The following is an 18,610-nucleotide window of genomic DNA, read 5'->3' on the forward strand; positions in this document are numbered from 1 at the left end:
GAGACATTAGGGAAATCTTAGTTAGGCTCTTGTTAGGCTTGTTAGCTTTCTCCTTGCTGATACCTATTGCTAAAAAGCACCCCTCAACAGCTCTTTTGAGAGCTAATGTTGTTCTTGTGATCTATTTTTTTTTTTTTGTGTGTGTGACACTTGTTGCATATACAGCCCTGTCAGTCAGTCGCAGCTGGCCCTTGGCCCCTTGGTAATTCCCACTGTGCCACTGCCAGACCCAGCACATTCAGTGATTACCTGTTTACTGTACCTGTGTGTGTGACAGCTGCACATTTGTAATACTAGTCATTGCTTAATTGTTCACAGTACCTGTGTGACCGCACGCTGTTTAATACACAGGTCCGTGCATACCTGTTAACTACACCTGTGTGACAGCTGCACATTGTATTGTAATACCAGTCCCTGCATACATTTTACTGCACCTGTGTGACTGCACATTGTATTAGTCAAGTCAGTGCATACCTTTCACTTCATCCCCCCCACCCCGATATGGACAAAACAACAGGCAGAGGCAGACCCAGAGGCAGGCCACCCGGCAGGTCTGTTTGAGGTCGTGCTGATGTGATTTCGTGTGGCCCTGGACCAAAGTACAGTGCTCAGAAGAAGGCACGTCCCATATTCTCCCAAGATTATCAGGACGTGGTTGACTATTTAACACAGAACACCTCATCTTCCGCAGCCACCAGAGCTACTCCAAGCACCACATCCGCTACATTTGACACTTCGTAGGAGTTATTTGGTGGGGAAATCACTGATTCACAGCCATTATTGTTACAACAAGATGAAGGCGCTAAGCAAGTTACACCACCTCATATGTCTGAGTTAGGCGACACTATGGACGTAAGGTGTGAGGAGGAGGATGATGAAGTACCTGCTGTTGGTGCAGTTTTGGAGGTGTCTGATGCATGCGAAGCTGGGGAGTATGATGATGATGATGATGATGATGATGATGATGATGATACGGATGTCACGTGGGTTCCCAATAGAGGAGATGAACAGGGGGTCAGTTTAGAGGGGGAGTCAGAGAGAAGTAGGAGGAGACGAGTTCCTGAAAGAAGCAGGGGGAGCTCAACATTAGAAACAGCTGGTGGCAGTGTCCGGCGCCATGTATCGCCACCTATGGACAGCCAGCCAACATGCCCTTCAGTGTCAGCTGCTGACGCCACCATAGTGCCATCACCCCTGGGCTCAGCAGTGTGGACATTTTTTTACGTGTCTGCCTCAGATCAGAGCAATGCCATCTGTTCTCTCTGCCGCCAAAAATGGATCCGTGGAAAAGCCAACACCCACGTAGGGACAACTTAAAGGGACACTTAAGTCAAACAAAAAAAATGAGTTTTACTCACCTAGGGCTTCCAATAGCCCCCTGCAGCTGTCTGGTGTCCTCGCCGTCTCCCTCCGATCCTCCTGGCCCCGCCGGCAGCCACTTCCTGTTTCGGTGACAGGAGCTGACAGGCTGGGGACGCGAGTGATTCTTCGCGTTCCCAGACACATTAGCACCCTCTATGCTGCTATATGGTATATGATATATGCTATAGCAGCATAGATGGCGCTATTGTGGCCAGGAACGCGAAGAATCACTCGCGTCCCCAGCCTGTCAGCTCCTGTCACCGAAACAGGAAGTGGCTGCCGGCGGGGCCAGGAGGATCGGAGGGAGACGGCGAGGACACCAGACAGCTGCAGGGGGCTATTGGAAGCCCTAGGTGAGTAAAACTCATTTTTTTTGTTTGACTTAAGTGTCCCTTTAAGCCACCCTCCTTCTCCTCTTTCTCCTTCAGGTGCATCATCTTCAGCTGCTTTCTCCCTTGCACCTTCACAATCACAGCCACCCTCCTCCACTCCGCCTCTCACCTTGAGCGCTTCCTACTCCTCTGCCCACAGCAGCAGCCAGGTGTCCATGAGGGAAATCTTTGAGCCGAAGATGCCAATGTCTGCCAGTTACCCTCTTGCCCGGCGTCTGACAGCTGTCTTGGCGGAACTGTTAGCTCGCCAGCTGTTACCATACCAGCTGGTGGACTCTGAGGCCTTCTGACAATTTGTGGCCATTGGGACACTGCAGTAGAAGATACAAGGCTGCAAATATTTCTCAAAAAAGGCGATACCCAAACTGTACTGTGAAGTTGAAAGGCAAGTGGTGTCATCACTGGCACACAGCGTTGGGTCAAGGGTCCATCTGACCATGGATGCCTGGTCTGCCAAGCATGGTCAGGGCAGTTACATTATTTACACAGCCCATTGGGTCAACCTGGTGACCGCTGGCAAGCATGGAGTACTGTGCAGCGGACCTAGTTGTGACACCTCCACGGCTTGCAGGTAGGCCTCCTGCCACCTCCTCTCCTTCTCCTCCTACTCCTCCTCCTCCTGCTACATCCTCTTTGCTGTCGTCGTCCTCCTCTTCCTTGGCTAAGTGGCAGTACAACTCTACTGGTGCTACGAACTCCTCTCCAGCTACACAGCCCCAGCTGCATGCCAGGTACGACGGTGTCACGCCATCTTAGACAGGTCTTGCCTCAAAGCGGAGAGTCACACTGGAGCAGCTCTCCTGGCTGCTCTTAGCAAACAGGTGGATCAGTGGCCAGGAACGGATCTAGACCAAGTTGCGCCTGGGGCAAGGTCAGGTTTTGGTGTCTAAACTGCCATTCCCCATCCAAATTTTGCTGCCTTTTTAAGAATTCAACAAACTGCGCCTGGGGCAAGGTACCCGCTTGCCCCCCCCCCCCCCAGATCCATCCCTGTCAGTGGCTGACCCCGCACCAACTGGAGATCGGCAATGTGGTGTGTGACAACGGCAGCAATCTCATCTCAGAAAGGACCTTCAGAGGAAGTTGCCTAGGTCACAAAAGTGTTCAGTACCTCACCTTTATCAAAATGAATGAGGCATGGATCCCGGAGGGCTACTGCCCGCCAGAAGACTAAGTCAGTCCCCACACACAGCATCTCTGCCTGTACGCCATGTGACTGCCTGCCCCAAGACTAAGTCGCTCCCCACACAGCATCCCTGCCTGCAGGCCGCTTGACTGCCTTCTCCGCCACCACTAACAGGGTCCTAGACTCCAGGCGGATTCCTGAATTTTTAAGGCCGCTGTTAGCAGCGGCCGGAAACAAAACCAATAAGAATTTTTTCTGGTGTGTGTACATGCCTGCCTAATTTTTCTCGCTGCACTGCAGCTGCAACAACAAAAGGCATGTACATGTGTCAATTCCCCTTCGTGATCGTTACCTTGCCATGGTGAAGGGGCTTGCGTATCATAATGAAGCAATGACCACCGGCTATATGAGTGTCTCGGGGGAGGCACAGGCACACCCAAGATAATAAAGTCGTTGTTCTGTCATTGAGCTACCTCAGCCCAGCGACCATATGGGCTTGAAAACCGCTATCGCCTGCTCTCTAGCCATGGTGTGCACCAGTCTGGCACGGCCGTCACTACACAAACAGCTGTTTGTGGTGCGTTACACAGTGAGTTTGGTCTGTCAGTGTGAAGCCGTACACTAATTACACTACCTGATTGATGTATACACATGCAAGATGTTTTAAAGCACTTTAGGCCTCCAATTTAGCATGCAATGTGATTTCTGCTCACTGCTGTGCGTCTAATCTGGATTTTTCTCCGGGACTAGGCATGTAGCCCACTCCGCCATGCCCCCCTTTAGGTGTTAGACCCCTTGAAACCTCTTTTCTATCACTTTTCTGGCCAGCATAAATGTTTCTAGTTTTCAAAGTTCGCCTCCCCATTGAAGTCTATTGCGGTTCGCGAAAGTTCGTGCGAACCAAACTTTTGCGGAGGTTCACGTTCGTGGTTCGCAAACCGAAAATTGGAGGTTCGAGCCATCTCTAGTCGGTAAAATACCGATCTGGTATTTTAGAATTTGTAAAAAAATTCATAAAGATTTTTCACAGGGGCGGTAGTGTCAGTAATGTCTTAGATACCTCTGCTGCGGGAAGTGGCGAAACCGCCGCTTCTGCGTCTGACATCACCGTGGCCGTTGCCGCGTCACAGCAAACTCCTCTCGCTCCTTCCGGTAGGCCGGGCCTCTCTCCTTTACACCAGCGCAGGTTAGCACACGCGCGCACCAGGCGGCGTGATTTTTATGCGCTAAGGAGACGAGTCAGCTGACTTGCTGGTCAGCTGACTATTGCTTGCCGTTTCTCTTCCCGGATTGGTTGACTCGCCTGGGGCGGGTCATTTGGAATTGCTTGTCTCTATTTTAGCTTAGAGCTATCAGAGGCTCGTTGTCTGTTGTTGCTGAAACTTCGCAGTGAAAGCTCTCAGACCTTAGTCAGATCCGTGTGTGTTTGAACCGGCAGGAACCCGGGAATTTACACTTAGCTTAGGAAAACATATTATACTGTATTATTATAACTGTGTATGATCTTTGCCTGTGTTTCCGACTATTCTCTGCCTCCTGATTCTGTACCTTTGCCAATCTGATCTGTTGCCGACTTTAGCCTGAACTCTTACTTCGATTTAGCCTCCTGATTTTGTACCTTTGCCCTTCTGATCTGTTGCCGACCTCGGCTTGTATACTCACTACGATTTTGCCTGACGAGTCTGTGCCGCTGCCTGACCGACCTGTTACCGACCTTCAGGGCCGGGCCGAGGCATAGGCTAGAGAGGCTCCAGCCTCAGGGCGCAGTGTAGGAGGGGGCGCACAATTCATTCAGCTGTCATTCCTAATTGTGTTTGAAGCAGAAAGAAATAAGAAAAGGGGATACATAGCAGTGACTGCAAGCCAGATAACTAGATATTAAGGTGTTGGCGAGGTTGTGGGCCCTGTGGCACCTCTTAGTCTAATAGCAATCAGTGTGTGACGGCTGGGGTGGGAGGGATGGAGGGGCGCACTTTGGTGTCTCAGCCTTGGGTGCTGGAAGACTTTGTCCCTGCTCTGCCGATCTTGCTTCCTCGACCACTCTCTACTTTAGTGATAGCCTCCGCCACTAAAGGCTATCACTTTGGAGTACTCCTGTATATTACTGTGCACTCAATCACGTGTGATCACACTCTGAATAAAATACTGACTATTGTGCTGATAGAGCTCGCTCTGATCATCAGAAGCACCACTGATCATTACAGGTAGAATTAATAAACACCGGTGTGGTAAGCAGTAGAACAGCTGTGGAATAGGTCTCTGTTCTGGTACAGCGATGTTCTCTCACTTCTGTATGGTGACAGCATTACAATAGTAAGATGCATCCCCGGCATCCCTTTAGATCTACATGTCCCCATCTAGTCCCTCTGAATTTGTCTATTAGTCTCATTTTATTTAATGGCCAGGGTTTAGGTGATCTTTCAATAAACACCATGCTTTGATTATTTCACCAGTTGCTCTTCTGCATCTTGAAACAGGGTTAATGTCTAAAGGGCTACTGGGAAAATCACTTCACTACTCACTCTCTTCTTTGCTACGTGGAGGAAAGAAACTTGTTCTGCCTGAGAGCATATCGGCACCAATGGAGCGAGTAGCGGGGGTGGGGCTCTTCCTATTGGCTCTCTGCTTCAGTCTGTCATGTGCTAGTCTTAAATACCGAACATCTTACTTGGCTTTACCGCTAGGGTTGCCACCTTTATGGTGAAAAAATACCGGCTTGTGGGTGTGGCCTGAGGGGTGTGGTCTAAAAGTGGGAGTGGTGTGTCACAGACTTTTTAAAGGACAACTGACCTGATGGAGGCTGCCATAATTTATTTACTTTGAAGCAACACAAATTTCCTGGCTGTCCTGCTGATCCTCTACCTCTAATAGTTTTAGCCACAGCCCCTGAACAAGCATGCAGATCAGAGTTTTCTGACTAATGCTGGGTACACGCGATACATTTTTCCGCTCGATTTTTCAACCCGTTCGTTTTATCCGCTCAATTCTCCACTCGATTCTCTTATCTTCCGCTTGTTTTTCTTATCTTTTTCCATTCACTTCTATGACAAATAGAATCGATCAGAAGGAATATCGGACATGACAGGAATTATCTATCAGATCCATCTATCGAGCGGAAAAATGTATTGTGCATACCCAGCATAGAAGTGTGACAAGATTAGCTGCAAGCTTGTGTCGGGTGTTTGATGCAGACACTACTAATGCCAGAAAGCTCAGCTGGACAGCCAGGCAACTGGCTTTGTTTTAAAGGAAATCAATATGCCATCCTCCTTATCCCTCTCTCAGGTCACTTGACCTTTAATGCTTGGTACACACTATACAATTTTCTGACAGATTTACTGTCAGATCGACTATTTCCAACAGGTCCGATCTGATTTCCGATAGATTTTCTGTTCACTTCTATGGAAAATCTACCGGAAATCAGCACAGAAATAGTAAATCTGACAGTAAATCAGTCAGAAAATTGTTTAGTATGTACCTAGCATTAGGCTCAATCTGGGTCTCATAGAGGCAGCATTAATGGGTGTATTTATACTTACCTGGGGAGCTTCCTCCAGCCCTATGAGGTGTGGGGGCTCCCTAGCCAGCTGTTTCATTCACTTGATATGCTCCCCCTGGTAATATCTGGCTGGCCGCGCTCTTGTGTGCCATGCATCTACCTATGTAGTGCTCCTGCAGCGGGGAGCATTACACACATGTGCGGTAGTGGCTGGGTTGCGTATATGCAGATGCGCATGACTGGTTGTGACTGACCAGATTACCGGGGGATATCAAGTGAACGGAGAGGCTGCAAGTGAGCCCACACACTTCATGGGGCTGGAAAAAGCCCCAGGTAAGTATAAATACACCTATTATATCAGGTACACTTTAACCTCCTTGCGACCGACTAACGCTGATGGGCAGTCGCAAGGTGGCTCCCCCAGGACCGTCTAATGCCGGCTGGCAACAAGTCCTGGGGGAGGAGCGGAGTTACGAGATCAGTTGCCTGCAGGCGGCAGCCTGTTTCACATTAAAAAAAAAAAGTTTATTTGCATGTACAGCCCTGCAATCTACCGCAGCGCTGTACGGGGGACAGCTCTGTAACTGAGCTGTCCCCTCGAGTGTGCCACAAGAAGATCCCTCTCATAGGCTGATGCCTATGAGAGGTGATCAGCTCTGATTGGCTCTCCGGTGGGAAGGGAGGGTGGGTGAATCATTTAAAATACGTGATTTTATTTTAAAAAAAAAAATAAATCTCAGCAGCAATCAGATGCCACCAACAGAAAGCTCTGTTGGTAGCAACAAAAGGGGGCAAGATTTAATTGCGTGCTAAGTTGTATGGCCCTGCAGCAAGCTGCAGTGGCCTGAATTTTAAAAAATAGCCTGGTCACTAGGGGGATGTAAGCTTGTTATTTACTGTAGATCGCAAAGGGGAAAAATGAGTTGAACTTACCTGGGGCTTTTAATGGTCCCCCGCAGACATCCTGTGCCCGCGCAGCCACTCACCGATGCTCCGGCCCCGCCTCCAGTTCACTTCCGTAATTTGCAGCTTTTAAGTCGCAAAACTACTGTGCCTGCGCAGGCTTCTCTTTACCCCCACTGACATCCCCGGGAGCATACTGCGCAGGCCGTACAGGCGACAGTGGCAATTTCCAGAAGTAACCGGCGGCAGGGACTGGAGCATTGGTGAGTGGCTGCGTGAGCACAGGAGGTCTGCGGGGGTTCATTAGAAGCCCCAGGTAAGTTCAACTCTTTTTCCCCTTTACCCCACAGTACTACTTTAAGCAGTTAAGAGAAGGGTGGGTCAGGTCTATCAGGGACAGGTGGGGGAGGGGAGGGGGGGGGCAGGGTTATGGCAGGACAACTAGTGCAGAAGAAGCGTGGAGATGTATTGCCCATGCTTGCTATGGGGTTAAGGGAGGGGGTGTTACACTGAAGGGGGGATGCAGTTTTTCATACATACACCCACATACATGCTCTGTATACATACATACATATATGCATACATACATACATACTCTATATAGACGTACATACATACACACATGCTCTCTCTCTCTATACACATGCAGATCACATCACACACACACACACTATATACTAACACACATGCTCTGTATACAGTACATACACACATACTCTATATACATACATACATGCTCTATATATACACGCAGATCACATCACACACTATATACATACACACACATGCTCTGTATACAGTACACATACTCAATATACATACATACATACATACATACATGCTTTATATATACACGCAGATCACAACACACACACACTATATACTTTACATACACACACCTGCTTTGTATACACACAGATCCCAGAGACACACACACACTATATGCATACACATCACGTCACACACGTCATACATGTACACACACTGCATCCATACACACACAGCAGTGACAGCACCTCTCCTATAGCAGCAGCATCTCCTGGCACTCACAGCTTCAGCTCCACGTGTCTGACTGTATCTCTTATCCTCTCCGGCCGTCCTCAGTCTGCGGGAGGAGGAGGGGGAGGAGCTGCACATTCCTCTCCTCCACACTGAAGTCAATCAGTGTAATCAGCTCCGCAGTCCGCAGTGACAGGAAGCTGTGCAATCACAAAGGAGGAAGGGGGAGAGCAGGCTGTAGCCTCATCTAAGTTAGAAAAGAATTATTATAACAGACCTGGCGTCTCCCCCTCTGTGGAATAGTCCAAATTACCGGGCAGATACATTGCCGGTAAAAACATTTTTCCGGCAGCGGCTTTTTAATTGATTTAACGGCTGGGCCGGGGAGATACCGGCCAGGTGGCAACCCTATTTACCGCATGCTCTAATCTTTGTGAATTGACATTTACTGACATGTGTTGAGGTATTTACCACACGAGTTGGTAATTTACCTCACTGGTCCGTAATTTCAGCTTGCCATGTGGTAACAGCCTTAATGAATTGACATTTTACCAAAGGTAAAATCAGCTCTTTTCTGCATTACCGTACGTGGTAATGCTTTGTGAATTAGATATGTATGTAAAATACTGCTTACCTTCTGCAGCTTCATCACTTCCAAAGTTTTGTCTGTAGAAGAGCATTAACTCTACATTATAGCATTTGTAGATTGTGACGAGGAAAACGAGTACAATAACGATAGCGCCCAGACCTCCGGCAAGTTCAATGTTGTACCTCAACTCTAAAAGATATTAAAAACAGCTGGAGTTAAAATCATCATCAAGCCATAATTCATACAGCATAATCATCAATATATTGTGGCTATCCGTGCAGGGTTCTGTGTAGATTTCAGCTGTAAATATTGTTGTGTGTAAAAATACCAGTTCGGTTGCGGATAATTGTACATTAATGTTCTATACATACCGTAAGTGAAACTTAAGCAAAAATAAACTGATGAGATAAACAATTGTATCTTCCCTCCTACTCCTAAAAATGACTTTTAGACATTCCAGTTTTATGTTATGTTTAAAAACTTGAAGTAGGTTCATTGTTTTGTCTCATCTCATCTCATTGAAACAGTCTGTGCCAAATCTCAGAGTGCTAAAATATATGAACTATTGACCTTTTGTATCTATCTCCTGCTATCAAAAGCCAGGTTCTCTGCCAGGAAAGTATTTTTTGGCTGTAACTCCTTGTCAGTGAGGGACACTATAGACCAGGCATGGGCAACCTTGGCCCTCCAGCTGTTGAGGAACTACAAGTCGTGCGCAAACGCTAAAATGCGCGCAAAAACGGCCGTGATATGAGTTATCACGGTTTAGTGAATCAAACCCACTGTGTGTAACAACTAAAAATGAGCTCTCTGTGAAGCTCTCTCTGCTTCAAGCATGCACACAGTTCAGAACAGCTCAATGGAAGTTTTTAATATATAATAAAAAGCAGCTTGAATAAAAGGCAATGGCAGCTTTCAGAGCATATACATTGTACTTTGGGAACTTGTAATGTGTAAACAGACAATATTACTTCTGCACAAAAGCAAATATGGTAACTGTATGGCTAATAAAAAAGTAGGAAAACACATTTTTATTGAATGTTATGTCAAAGTTTCAGACCATTTTAAGCTTCCCTTTAAAGAAAATGCATTTTTTTTCTTTTCAATATACATTATTTCTTTGTTTTCTAAACCATATTTTTTTGCTAGGAAAATATGAAATCAAACTGGTGCATACATGTGTCTGAAGATTCTAGCAAGACTTTTTGTAAGTAAATTTTTTGTTTGTTGTAATGTTATAGGAGACAGCCAGTAAAATTAAATAACCAGCCTCCAAAGACCATTAAAAAAACAATTTTTAAATACACAATCGTAAATTTGCATTACATTTGCATTAATTAGCAATGTTTTTTTTCCTACCGCTCATTTGTACTTTATGCAGTAAATAGATGTAACATGTAGTTCCTTTGTGTCAGTAGAGTGGGGGTTCCTGCCACAGCATTAAGGGCACTTTCACATCAGAGCTTTTTTTCTGCAGTGTAACGCACAAGGTAAAATGAAAGTCCAAAGACTTTCATTTTACCTTTCACACCCGACGCTGCGTTTCGTTGCATTGCGGTTTGACGCACCTGTGAGCTTTTAATTGTCGAGAGCCGGTGTTTTCCCGTCAGGTAAATTAATAGCTACCGCTGCTGATTGCGTCGCACCGCAACATCCCGACAACAAGCCGCAGGCTATTCAACGCGTGCAGGAGAACGGCTCCTGCACGCGTTGTTAAATGTGAAAGAGCCCTAAAGCAAACCCCTCTTTAAAGAAATGGGGCACTGAACAAAAGCTTTAACCAGCCTAACAGGATGGGGAGGTGGGGGTAGCGTGATCCCTGCCTTCCTATTGGTAGCTCTAAATGCTCAACATAATACTATGAACATAACTGCTGCAAGCTTCAAACCCAGTGATCCATTGTCAATATGCTTCTAATTTGCTTCCTTTTATCACATTTATAAGAACATGCAGACGTTTCATTTCATGCCTACTACTCACTAATGAAAGTTCCTGGACATCAACCATTTGTCATTAAGTGTTTGTAAATATCAGTAGTCTTAACGGAGTATTGCAATTACAGCCAGCAGGTGTCACTACTTTCCTCTTATTAATCATGGTTCCGCCATGTATTTGTTTTCCTATAGGCTTTGTCATCCTTAATCCTCTTCAGCAGAGCTAATTATTTTTGTTTTTCGCTTTCCTGTTGTTGCTTGGGGCATAATGAATCATAAACTTTCCCACAAATGGACCAGAGGCAGTCACAGAAATGAAACCTGTGTCATGCTAAAGTACAGCCTGTTTTACAGGTTCCTAAACTGTACTGTATTATATACAATTATTTTAGCAACATTTATTTCCAAAATGCTATTAACCCTTAGAGCCTGTTCACACAGAAACAAGCATGCAGCTAATCTTGGCAGTTCCGACATTAATGTTGGAAACACCTGATCTGCTGCACGCTTGTTCAGGGTCTATGGCTAAAAGTATTAGAGGCAGAGGATCAGCAGAACAGCCAGGCAGCTAGTATCGCACAAAAGGAAAACAAAAACATGGCAGTACCCCTTTAACTTATTGGCGATTGCATTACGCCGATGGGCGTGCACACGGCGCCAGCCCCAGGACCGCCTAACTCCGATTGGTGTTAAGTCCTGGGGCGTAAAGTCCATAGGCTAATGCTTATGACAGCCGATCACGGTGATTGGCTGGCGGGGATGGGCAGGGTTTAAAAAAAATAAGCAATAAATAGCAAAATGTATTAACAAAAAATAGAAATAAGTATTTATAAAAAAACAAACAAACATCCTGGGAGTATAAAAGCCCACCAACAGAAAGCTCTGTTGGTGGGCAGAAAAGGGGGGATCACTTGTCTGCTGAGTTGTACGGACCTGAAGCAAGTCTTTTTGTGAAAAATAGCCTGGTGTTCAGGGGGGTTTAAGCCCGTGGTCCTTAAGTGGTTAAGCAACAGTGACAGCAAAAGACATGGGCTTCCTTCTTATTCCGGTTGCCGGAGGCTGCTGGATTTCGCTCATAGCGCTGTCCCTCCACCATAGCAACAGAAAGTATTATTCGGCTGTTTGTATTAACATTGAGGCATCTGTATCAGCTGGAGTTCAGTTTCTCTCTTTATACACTTAAAGTGGACCTGAACTTTTGCTCAGGATAAAAGAAAAACATTGGAGGAAGAGGGGCGTGGTTTTGAATAATTGGGGAGTGGTTAAAGGTGTGCCAGGGGTGTGTCTTAGTGTCCCTTTTTCCTGCCTCCAAAAGTTGGGAGGTATGCGCTTCGCTGCTGCACAACATAATTTAGATATTAAGTGGGCGCATTTGGGCTCACTGCTAGGGGCGGCACTGCCGGATCTAGTCCAACATGGCATCAACCTATCAAAGTTTCAGATAAAGTCCAACACTGTCATCCCCTTTGATACCATGCTGCACGACGTTATAATGTCATTCTGCTGTTGTGCATGCAATGGGGGAAGAGCTACAGCATGCAAGGTAGTGCTGCCCCCTTCCCCACCCCACTGATGCTGGGTCTCCTGCTCCCTAGTGGTTCCACACTCAGCATCAGTTTAACTATTGCAGTCCCCCCTCGCATACCAAAAAAGTAAGTGCGGGAGGGGGGGGGGGGGGTGAGATCATAAATTGGAACTAGAAAGGGTTAGTGATTTTGCCTGAGAATCACTTGCTTCAAAGACAAGGAAAAAAAAAACAACACCTTTGATATAGTACAAAATATTCAATTTGTCACCAGCCCTGTTAGGGTTGATCTTCCTCTTTTGATTTAATCATGCAGTGATGACGCTATTTACAATATGCTACCCATGTTCTAGTTAATGTAAAGTAAGCAGAAATCTGGGCTCATATAAACATGTCTTGCAAATACACAAAGTGGGAGTCATTTGCATCTCTCTCTGATCATGTTGGCTGTCAGACAGAGCCAGCATCTTGGAGACACACTTGTTGAGCTGCCTTCTCGTCAGCGCTTGCCAGGTGTACATGTAAATGTACTTTTCTTTTTTCGGCCTTCGCTGCTAATTATGTTTTGAATCACAAACAAGGGTGTTATTATATCTAATCTGACAAGCCATTTGGAAATGACGTGCCCTGCATTCTGACAGCTTTATTTGTTGGAGCGTTGTGTTTTTTGTGCAGGATCGGCTGGCTCTTATGTAACAGCAAGCATGCCAGTGTATCTCTCTGGGCAGCTTATATATAAATTGAATTTAATGAGCTCACATACTGCTTATTTCTGCTGTGTATCTGTACTAACTGGGGCTTTGTTATGCTTCCCTTTGCACTGAGGTAGATGAATATTGATCATGTTTTATACAAAGTGACGGTAAGTGTGGTGCATGTTCTTATCTGCTTAAGTATTGTGCTCCTCTTGTTTTCCTACTTGTAAAATACATGTGTAGAAGCTAGATAAATACCCCCTGTGTTTGGCACAGTTTGTCTGTACTGTGTTCTAGTTTCCACTTGCCTTCTGCTGCCTAAATGATATTTAATAACTGATCTCTCTCAGTTGAAAACTTTATCAGTCAGCTTGTATTCTATTGGCCAAGCATAGATTTTACAATGCATTTCCATGGTAACATTGCCAGCAGTGAATGGAGAAACTCTATTCCGTGCTCCATTGCAGCACATGAAGTGAGTATTTGCCCAATTGTCCCCCACCCCTGCTGAAATATCAATATCAGAATTGGGCCACACGCCCTACTGCAACCATTAACGACTCTGGCTGTTTCGTTTGGATTAAATTGGCCAAAGCAGCCCATTTATTTGAATGACAAGGTTAACAATAAACTAAAACCATATAAATAACAATGTAAACATTATACTTAATGTAAACAGGAAAACATTAAGTGACACAGCCCAAAATTAAGTGACACAGCCCAAAGTATGGCCACAAGCCATGGGCGCTGGGTGGGGACAGTCGACCACCAGTTAAATGGGAAATCACCACCTGAGAGTGAGTCCCCAACAGTTGAACTGACTGTGTTTGGACCTCCCAACTCCTGCCCCACAGCTGCTATGACAGATAAATAGCAATACCTTGGCATTACTTAACAACTATACCCATGATATATTTTTCCATCTCAACCCCAACTATCCCAAAATACCCCCACGGCTTAAACCATAGTGGGAGGGAGGGTGAAAATCTGCCTGGCCCTGATCCCTCTAATGAGTGCTCCAACCCTGCCCTATCCTTTCTCTGTTCCTGTCTCCAAAACCCCTCCCCACCCTGCCTGTCCCTCGCGTCCCAAAGGGCCAGGGCTCAAGGGTGACCCCCCCACCTCACTGGCTGCCTCATTAAAGCTTGCAGCCTTAACCCCTTGAAAGCCTCTGAACGCAGAAGGAGAGGATGGGGGGGAGGGAGACGCAAAACCCCTTCATGGCGGCCTTCCCCTTAGGCCTGTGGTCTTGTTCCAGGCCTATCTTTCAGACAAAATCTCTCAGCTGAAATGGGGCCACTAGCAGGGGAGCAGCTAAGGTTTTTGTGACCCAGAACAGTTTTTGGCTGAGTTTCATACATACTCATCACTAGGCTGGAGGCTAGCAACACGTTTGTTGCTATGAAGGAAGGCAGAGGAATGACGAGCAGTGCACAACAGATCGAATTCCCACAGGAGGGGGAGTGGGGAGAACAATGTGCTCAGCAGCAGCTCAGGCATTGGCTTGGCAGAACTGTTAGCTCGCCAACTGTTACCATACCAGCTGGTGGACTCTGAGGCCTTCCGTAAATTTGTGGACATTGGGACACTGCAGTGGAAGATACCAGGACGCAATTATTTCTCTAAAAAGGCGATACCCAAATTGTACCGTGAAGTGGAGAGGTAAGTGGTGTCATCTCTGGCACACAGCGTTGTGTCAGGGGTCCACCTGACCACAGATGCCTGGTCTGCCCAGCATGGTCAGGGCAGGTACATTACTTACACAGCCCATTGGGTCAACCTGGTGACCGATGGCAAGCAGCGGACCAACTTGTGACACCTCAACGGCTTGCAAGCAGGCCTCCTGCCACCTCCTCTCCTTCTCCTCCTGCTACATCCTCTTCGCTATTGTCCTCCTCCTCCTCCTTGGCTGAGTGGCAGTTCAACTCTACTGGTGCTGCGATCTCCTCTCCAGCTTCACATCCCCAGGGCCTATGGTGCATGCCAGCAGGTACGACAGTGTCACGCTATCTTAGACATGTCTTGCCTCAAAGCAGAGAGTCACACTGGACCAGCTCTTCTGGCTGCTCTTAACAAACAGGTGGATCAGTGTCTGACCCCGCAACATCTGGAGATCGGCAACGTGGTGTGTGACAACGGCAGCAATCTCCTTTCCTGTAACGATCGGTGTCAGCACGCAGAGAGAATCTGATTATTGGTGATCTGCAGTATCACCAAGAATGCAGATATATACCTGATTATGGATGATCTGCAGAATCACCAATAATACAGATATAGTTCTAACCTCTGGACACCTATGTATACTCCGTGAGTGTTTGGTGCAACAGTATGACTTTGAGTAACGCACCTGATGAGCAGGTGATCTTAAGACAGTATAAGTAATACTGCTCACAGAGAGCACAGAACCTTCCAGCAGCCTGAGACTCTCCAAGGGTTGGAGTCAGGCTGAGGTAGGAAGGACCAGAGAGTGAGTGACACCTGAAGGTGGATGTCACTGACAGATCTGGAGACTATCTCTTAAGAAGCGAGATAGCTCTCGAGGTCGGGCAAGCCAGGTCGGCAACACACGGACAGACAAAGTACAAACACAGAAAACTGATTCGGTACCCAAGGCAGGCAGGGTTTGGCAACGGAATATCAGATATGCGTGGTACCGAATCAGAAAGCATAGGGATAGTCAGGAAAGCAACAGGTCATAACAAATATCAAACAATCAAACAATGCCTAGTCTTGGGTGTGAGGTCCGTGGTCTTTACACCCTGGAACTAGTCTGATGAATAACAGAATGATAACACAAGTTCCCTAGTCTTGGGTGTGAGGTCCGTGGTCTCTACACCCTGGAACTAGTCTGAAGCATAACAGAATAATAACACAAGTAATCTGGCTCAGTGTGAATTCCCAGGTCCTCCTGGTTCAAACACACTGTTGGATCTGACTAAGGTCTGAGTGCTTCCACGTAGTGTTTGCAACGGCAGACAACTTGAGAGTGGCCAGCTGTAACCATATATAGTGCATTGCTCTCTGGCACCACCCTGAAGTGATCAACCAATGGCTACCAGCTCTGAGGTCAGCTGACGGGCCTGGTCAGCTGATCCCTCCTTGGCCATCATAAAAGTTCTGCCTTTCAGCGCGCGCGCGCGTATTCCTAAACCTGTGTGAACTAACAGGCTCAGCCACACTAGCTGCACGCTGCTGCGTGCAAACCGCCGTGCTGGACGCGGAACCAGCCGCCTTGCTGTCGTTACATGCGGCAACTTTTCCGCGTTCTGCCATGTCACTAGATGCACGCTTCCGCGTGCAGACTGCCGCGTTGGACGCGGAATCAGCCGCCTTGCTGTCTGTACCCGTGACGGCTTTTCCGCGTTTTCTCACATTTCCGCTTTGAATTTGGGAAAGCTGACACATGTACCCTGCATGGCACATGTGCTGAATCTAGTCATTAAAAAATTTGTGTCAACGTACCCAGGCTTAGAGGACGTCCTGAAGCAGGCCAGGAAGTTGTGTGGGCATTTCAGGCGGTCTTACACAGCCATGGCACGCTTTGCGGACATTCAGCGGAGAAACAACTTGCCGGTGAGACGCTTGATATGTGATAGCCCGACTCGCAGGTATTCGACCCTGGTCATGTTCTCTCGCCTGCTAGAACAGGAGAAAGCCATCACCCAGTACCTGTACATTTACAGTAAAAGGACACAATCTGGGGATGTTCTGGCCCAACTACTGGACTCTGATGCGAAATGCATGCAGGCTCATGCGGCTGTTTGAAGGGGTTAACCAACCTAGTGAGTCGTAGTGAAGGGACCATCAGCGACTTGATCGCGTACGCTGACTTTCTGGAGCGTGCCGTGCGTAGAGTGGTGGATCAAGCTGTGGAGGAGCGTGAAGAGGAACAGTTACGGGAGGAACAGTTGTGGGAGCAATTTTCAACAGAACCAGATGTTTCCTCAACACCTGCAGCAGCACAGAGGGGGAAGGAGGAGGAAGAGTAGTGTGGGGAAGAGGAGTCAGACTCAGATGATGAGGAAGGTGTTTCTTTGGAGGAGGAGGAGGTGGTGGCGGCAGAAGAACAACAGCAGCATTCGTCGCAGGAGGCTTGTGCTGCTCGACATTCCCGTGGTATTGTTTGTGGCTGGGGGGAGAAGGAGGACTTACCCGACGTCACTGAGGAAGAGCAAGAGGAGATGGATAGTACGTCTGGATCCAACTTTGTGCAGATGGCATCTTTCATGCTGTCCAGCCTGTTGAGGGACCCCCGTATGAAAAAACTCAAGGGTAATGAGCTGTACTGGGTGGCCACGCTACTAGACCCTCGGTATAGGCACAACGTGGCGGACATGTTACCAACTCACCTGAAGGCAGAAAGGATGCAGCACTTGCAGAACAAGCTGGCAACTATGCTTTACAATGCGTTTAAGGCTCATGTCACAGCACAACGCAATAAAGGTACCACTGCCAGTAATCCTTCTACCATGTCCACGCAGGCAAGGACATGACGCTCCAGCGATCTCATGGTGATGTCGGACATGTGGACATACTGTAGTGAAATGCCTCGACGTAGCGCTTCCGGATCCACCCTCCACCAACGCCTGGACCGGCAGGTAGCCGGCTACCTGGCCTTAAGTGTGGATGTAGACACTGTGAGCAGTGATGAACCCTTGGACTACTGGATGCGCAGGCTTGACCTATGGCCAGAGCTGTCCCAATTTGCCATCCAACTTCTGTCTTGCCCTGCCTCAAGTGTCCTGTCACAAAGGACCTTCAGTGCAGCTGGAGGCATTGTCACTGAGAAGAGAAGTTGCCTAAGTCACAAAAGTGTTCACCTTTATCAAAATGAATGAGGCATGGATCCCGGGGGGCTACTGCCCGCCCAAATGCTAAGTCAGTCCCCACACACAGCATCTCTCTACCTGCACGCCGTGTGACTGGCTGCCTGCCCCAAGACTAAGTTACTCCCCACACAGCACCTCTGCCCGCAGGCCGCTTGACTGCCTTCTCCGCCACCACCAACAGGGTCCAGGACTCCAGGTGGATTCCTAAATTTTTAAGGCCGCTGCTAGCAGCGTCCGCTATAATAATTTTTCTGGTGCGTGTACATGCCTGCCTAATTTTTCTGGCTGCACTGCAGCTGCAACAACAAAACAAAAGACATGTACATGTGCCCATTCCCCTTCGTGGTCATTACCATGCCGTGGTGAAGGGGCTTGCGTATCACAATGAAGCAATGACCGCGGGCTATATGAGTGTCTCGGGGAGGGGGGGGGGGAGGCACACCAAAGATAATAAAATCATTGCTTCATTGTGGACAGACCAAATTTGATCAGCTGGACAGTCACTGTTCTGTCATTCAGCTACCTCAGCCCAGCGACCATATGGGCTGTAAAGCCACCATCACCTGCACTCTCGTCATGGTGCGCACCAGTCCAGCACGGCCGTCACTACACAAACAGCTGTTTTCAGTCACTGCATACCTTTCACTGCATCTTTGACTGCAAATTGTATTATACCTGGCAGTCAGTGCATACCTTTCACTTGAATGGATGGCAGACTTGCCCTCCATAACAGATTCTCGTTACAGGTAGTACAGTC

The 18,610-nt window shown here is 47.5% G+C and overlaps 1 protein-coding gene across 6 annotated transcripts in view; it reads right to left on the reverse strand.

Annotated features, from left to right (window-relative positions):
* The window catches only part of IL1RAPL2 (interleukin 1 receptor accessory protein like 2), a 1,439,628-nt gene that overhangs the window by 52,466 nt on the left and 1,368,552 nt on the right, over window positions 1-18,610 (reverse strand). For all 6 annotated transcript variants that reach the window (XM_068251064.1, XM_068251062.1, XM_068251061.1 and 3 more), the window contains one exon: window positions 8,916-9,059. In XM_068251064.1, the coding sequence (XP_068107165.1) occupies window positions 8,916-9,059 (144 nt within the window). The remainder of the gene's footprint in view (window positions 1-8,915; window positions 9,060-18,610) is intronic.

Source organism: Hyperolius riggenbachi, chromosome 8, assembly GCF_040937935.1.
Source record: "Hyperolius riggenbachi isolate aHypRig1 chromosome 8, aHypRig1.pri, whole genome shotgun sequence".
Taxonomy (NCBI): domain Eukaryota; kingdom Metazoa; phylum Chordata; class Amphibia; order Anura; family Hyperoliidae; genus Hyperolius; species Hyperolius riggenbachi.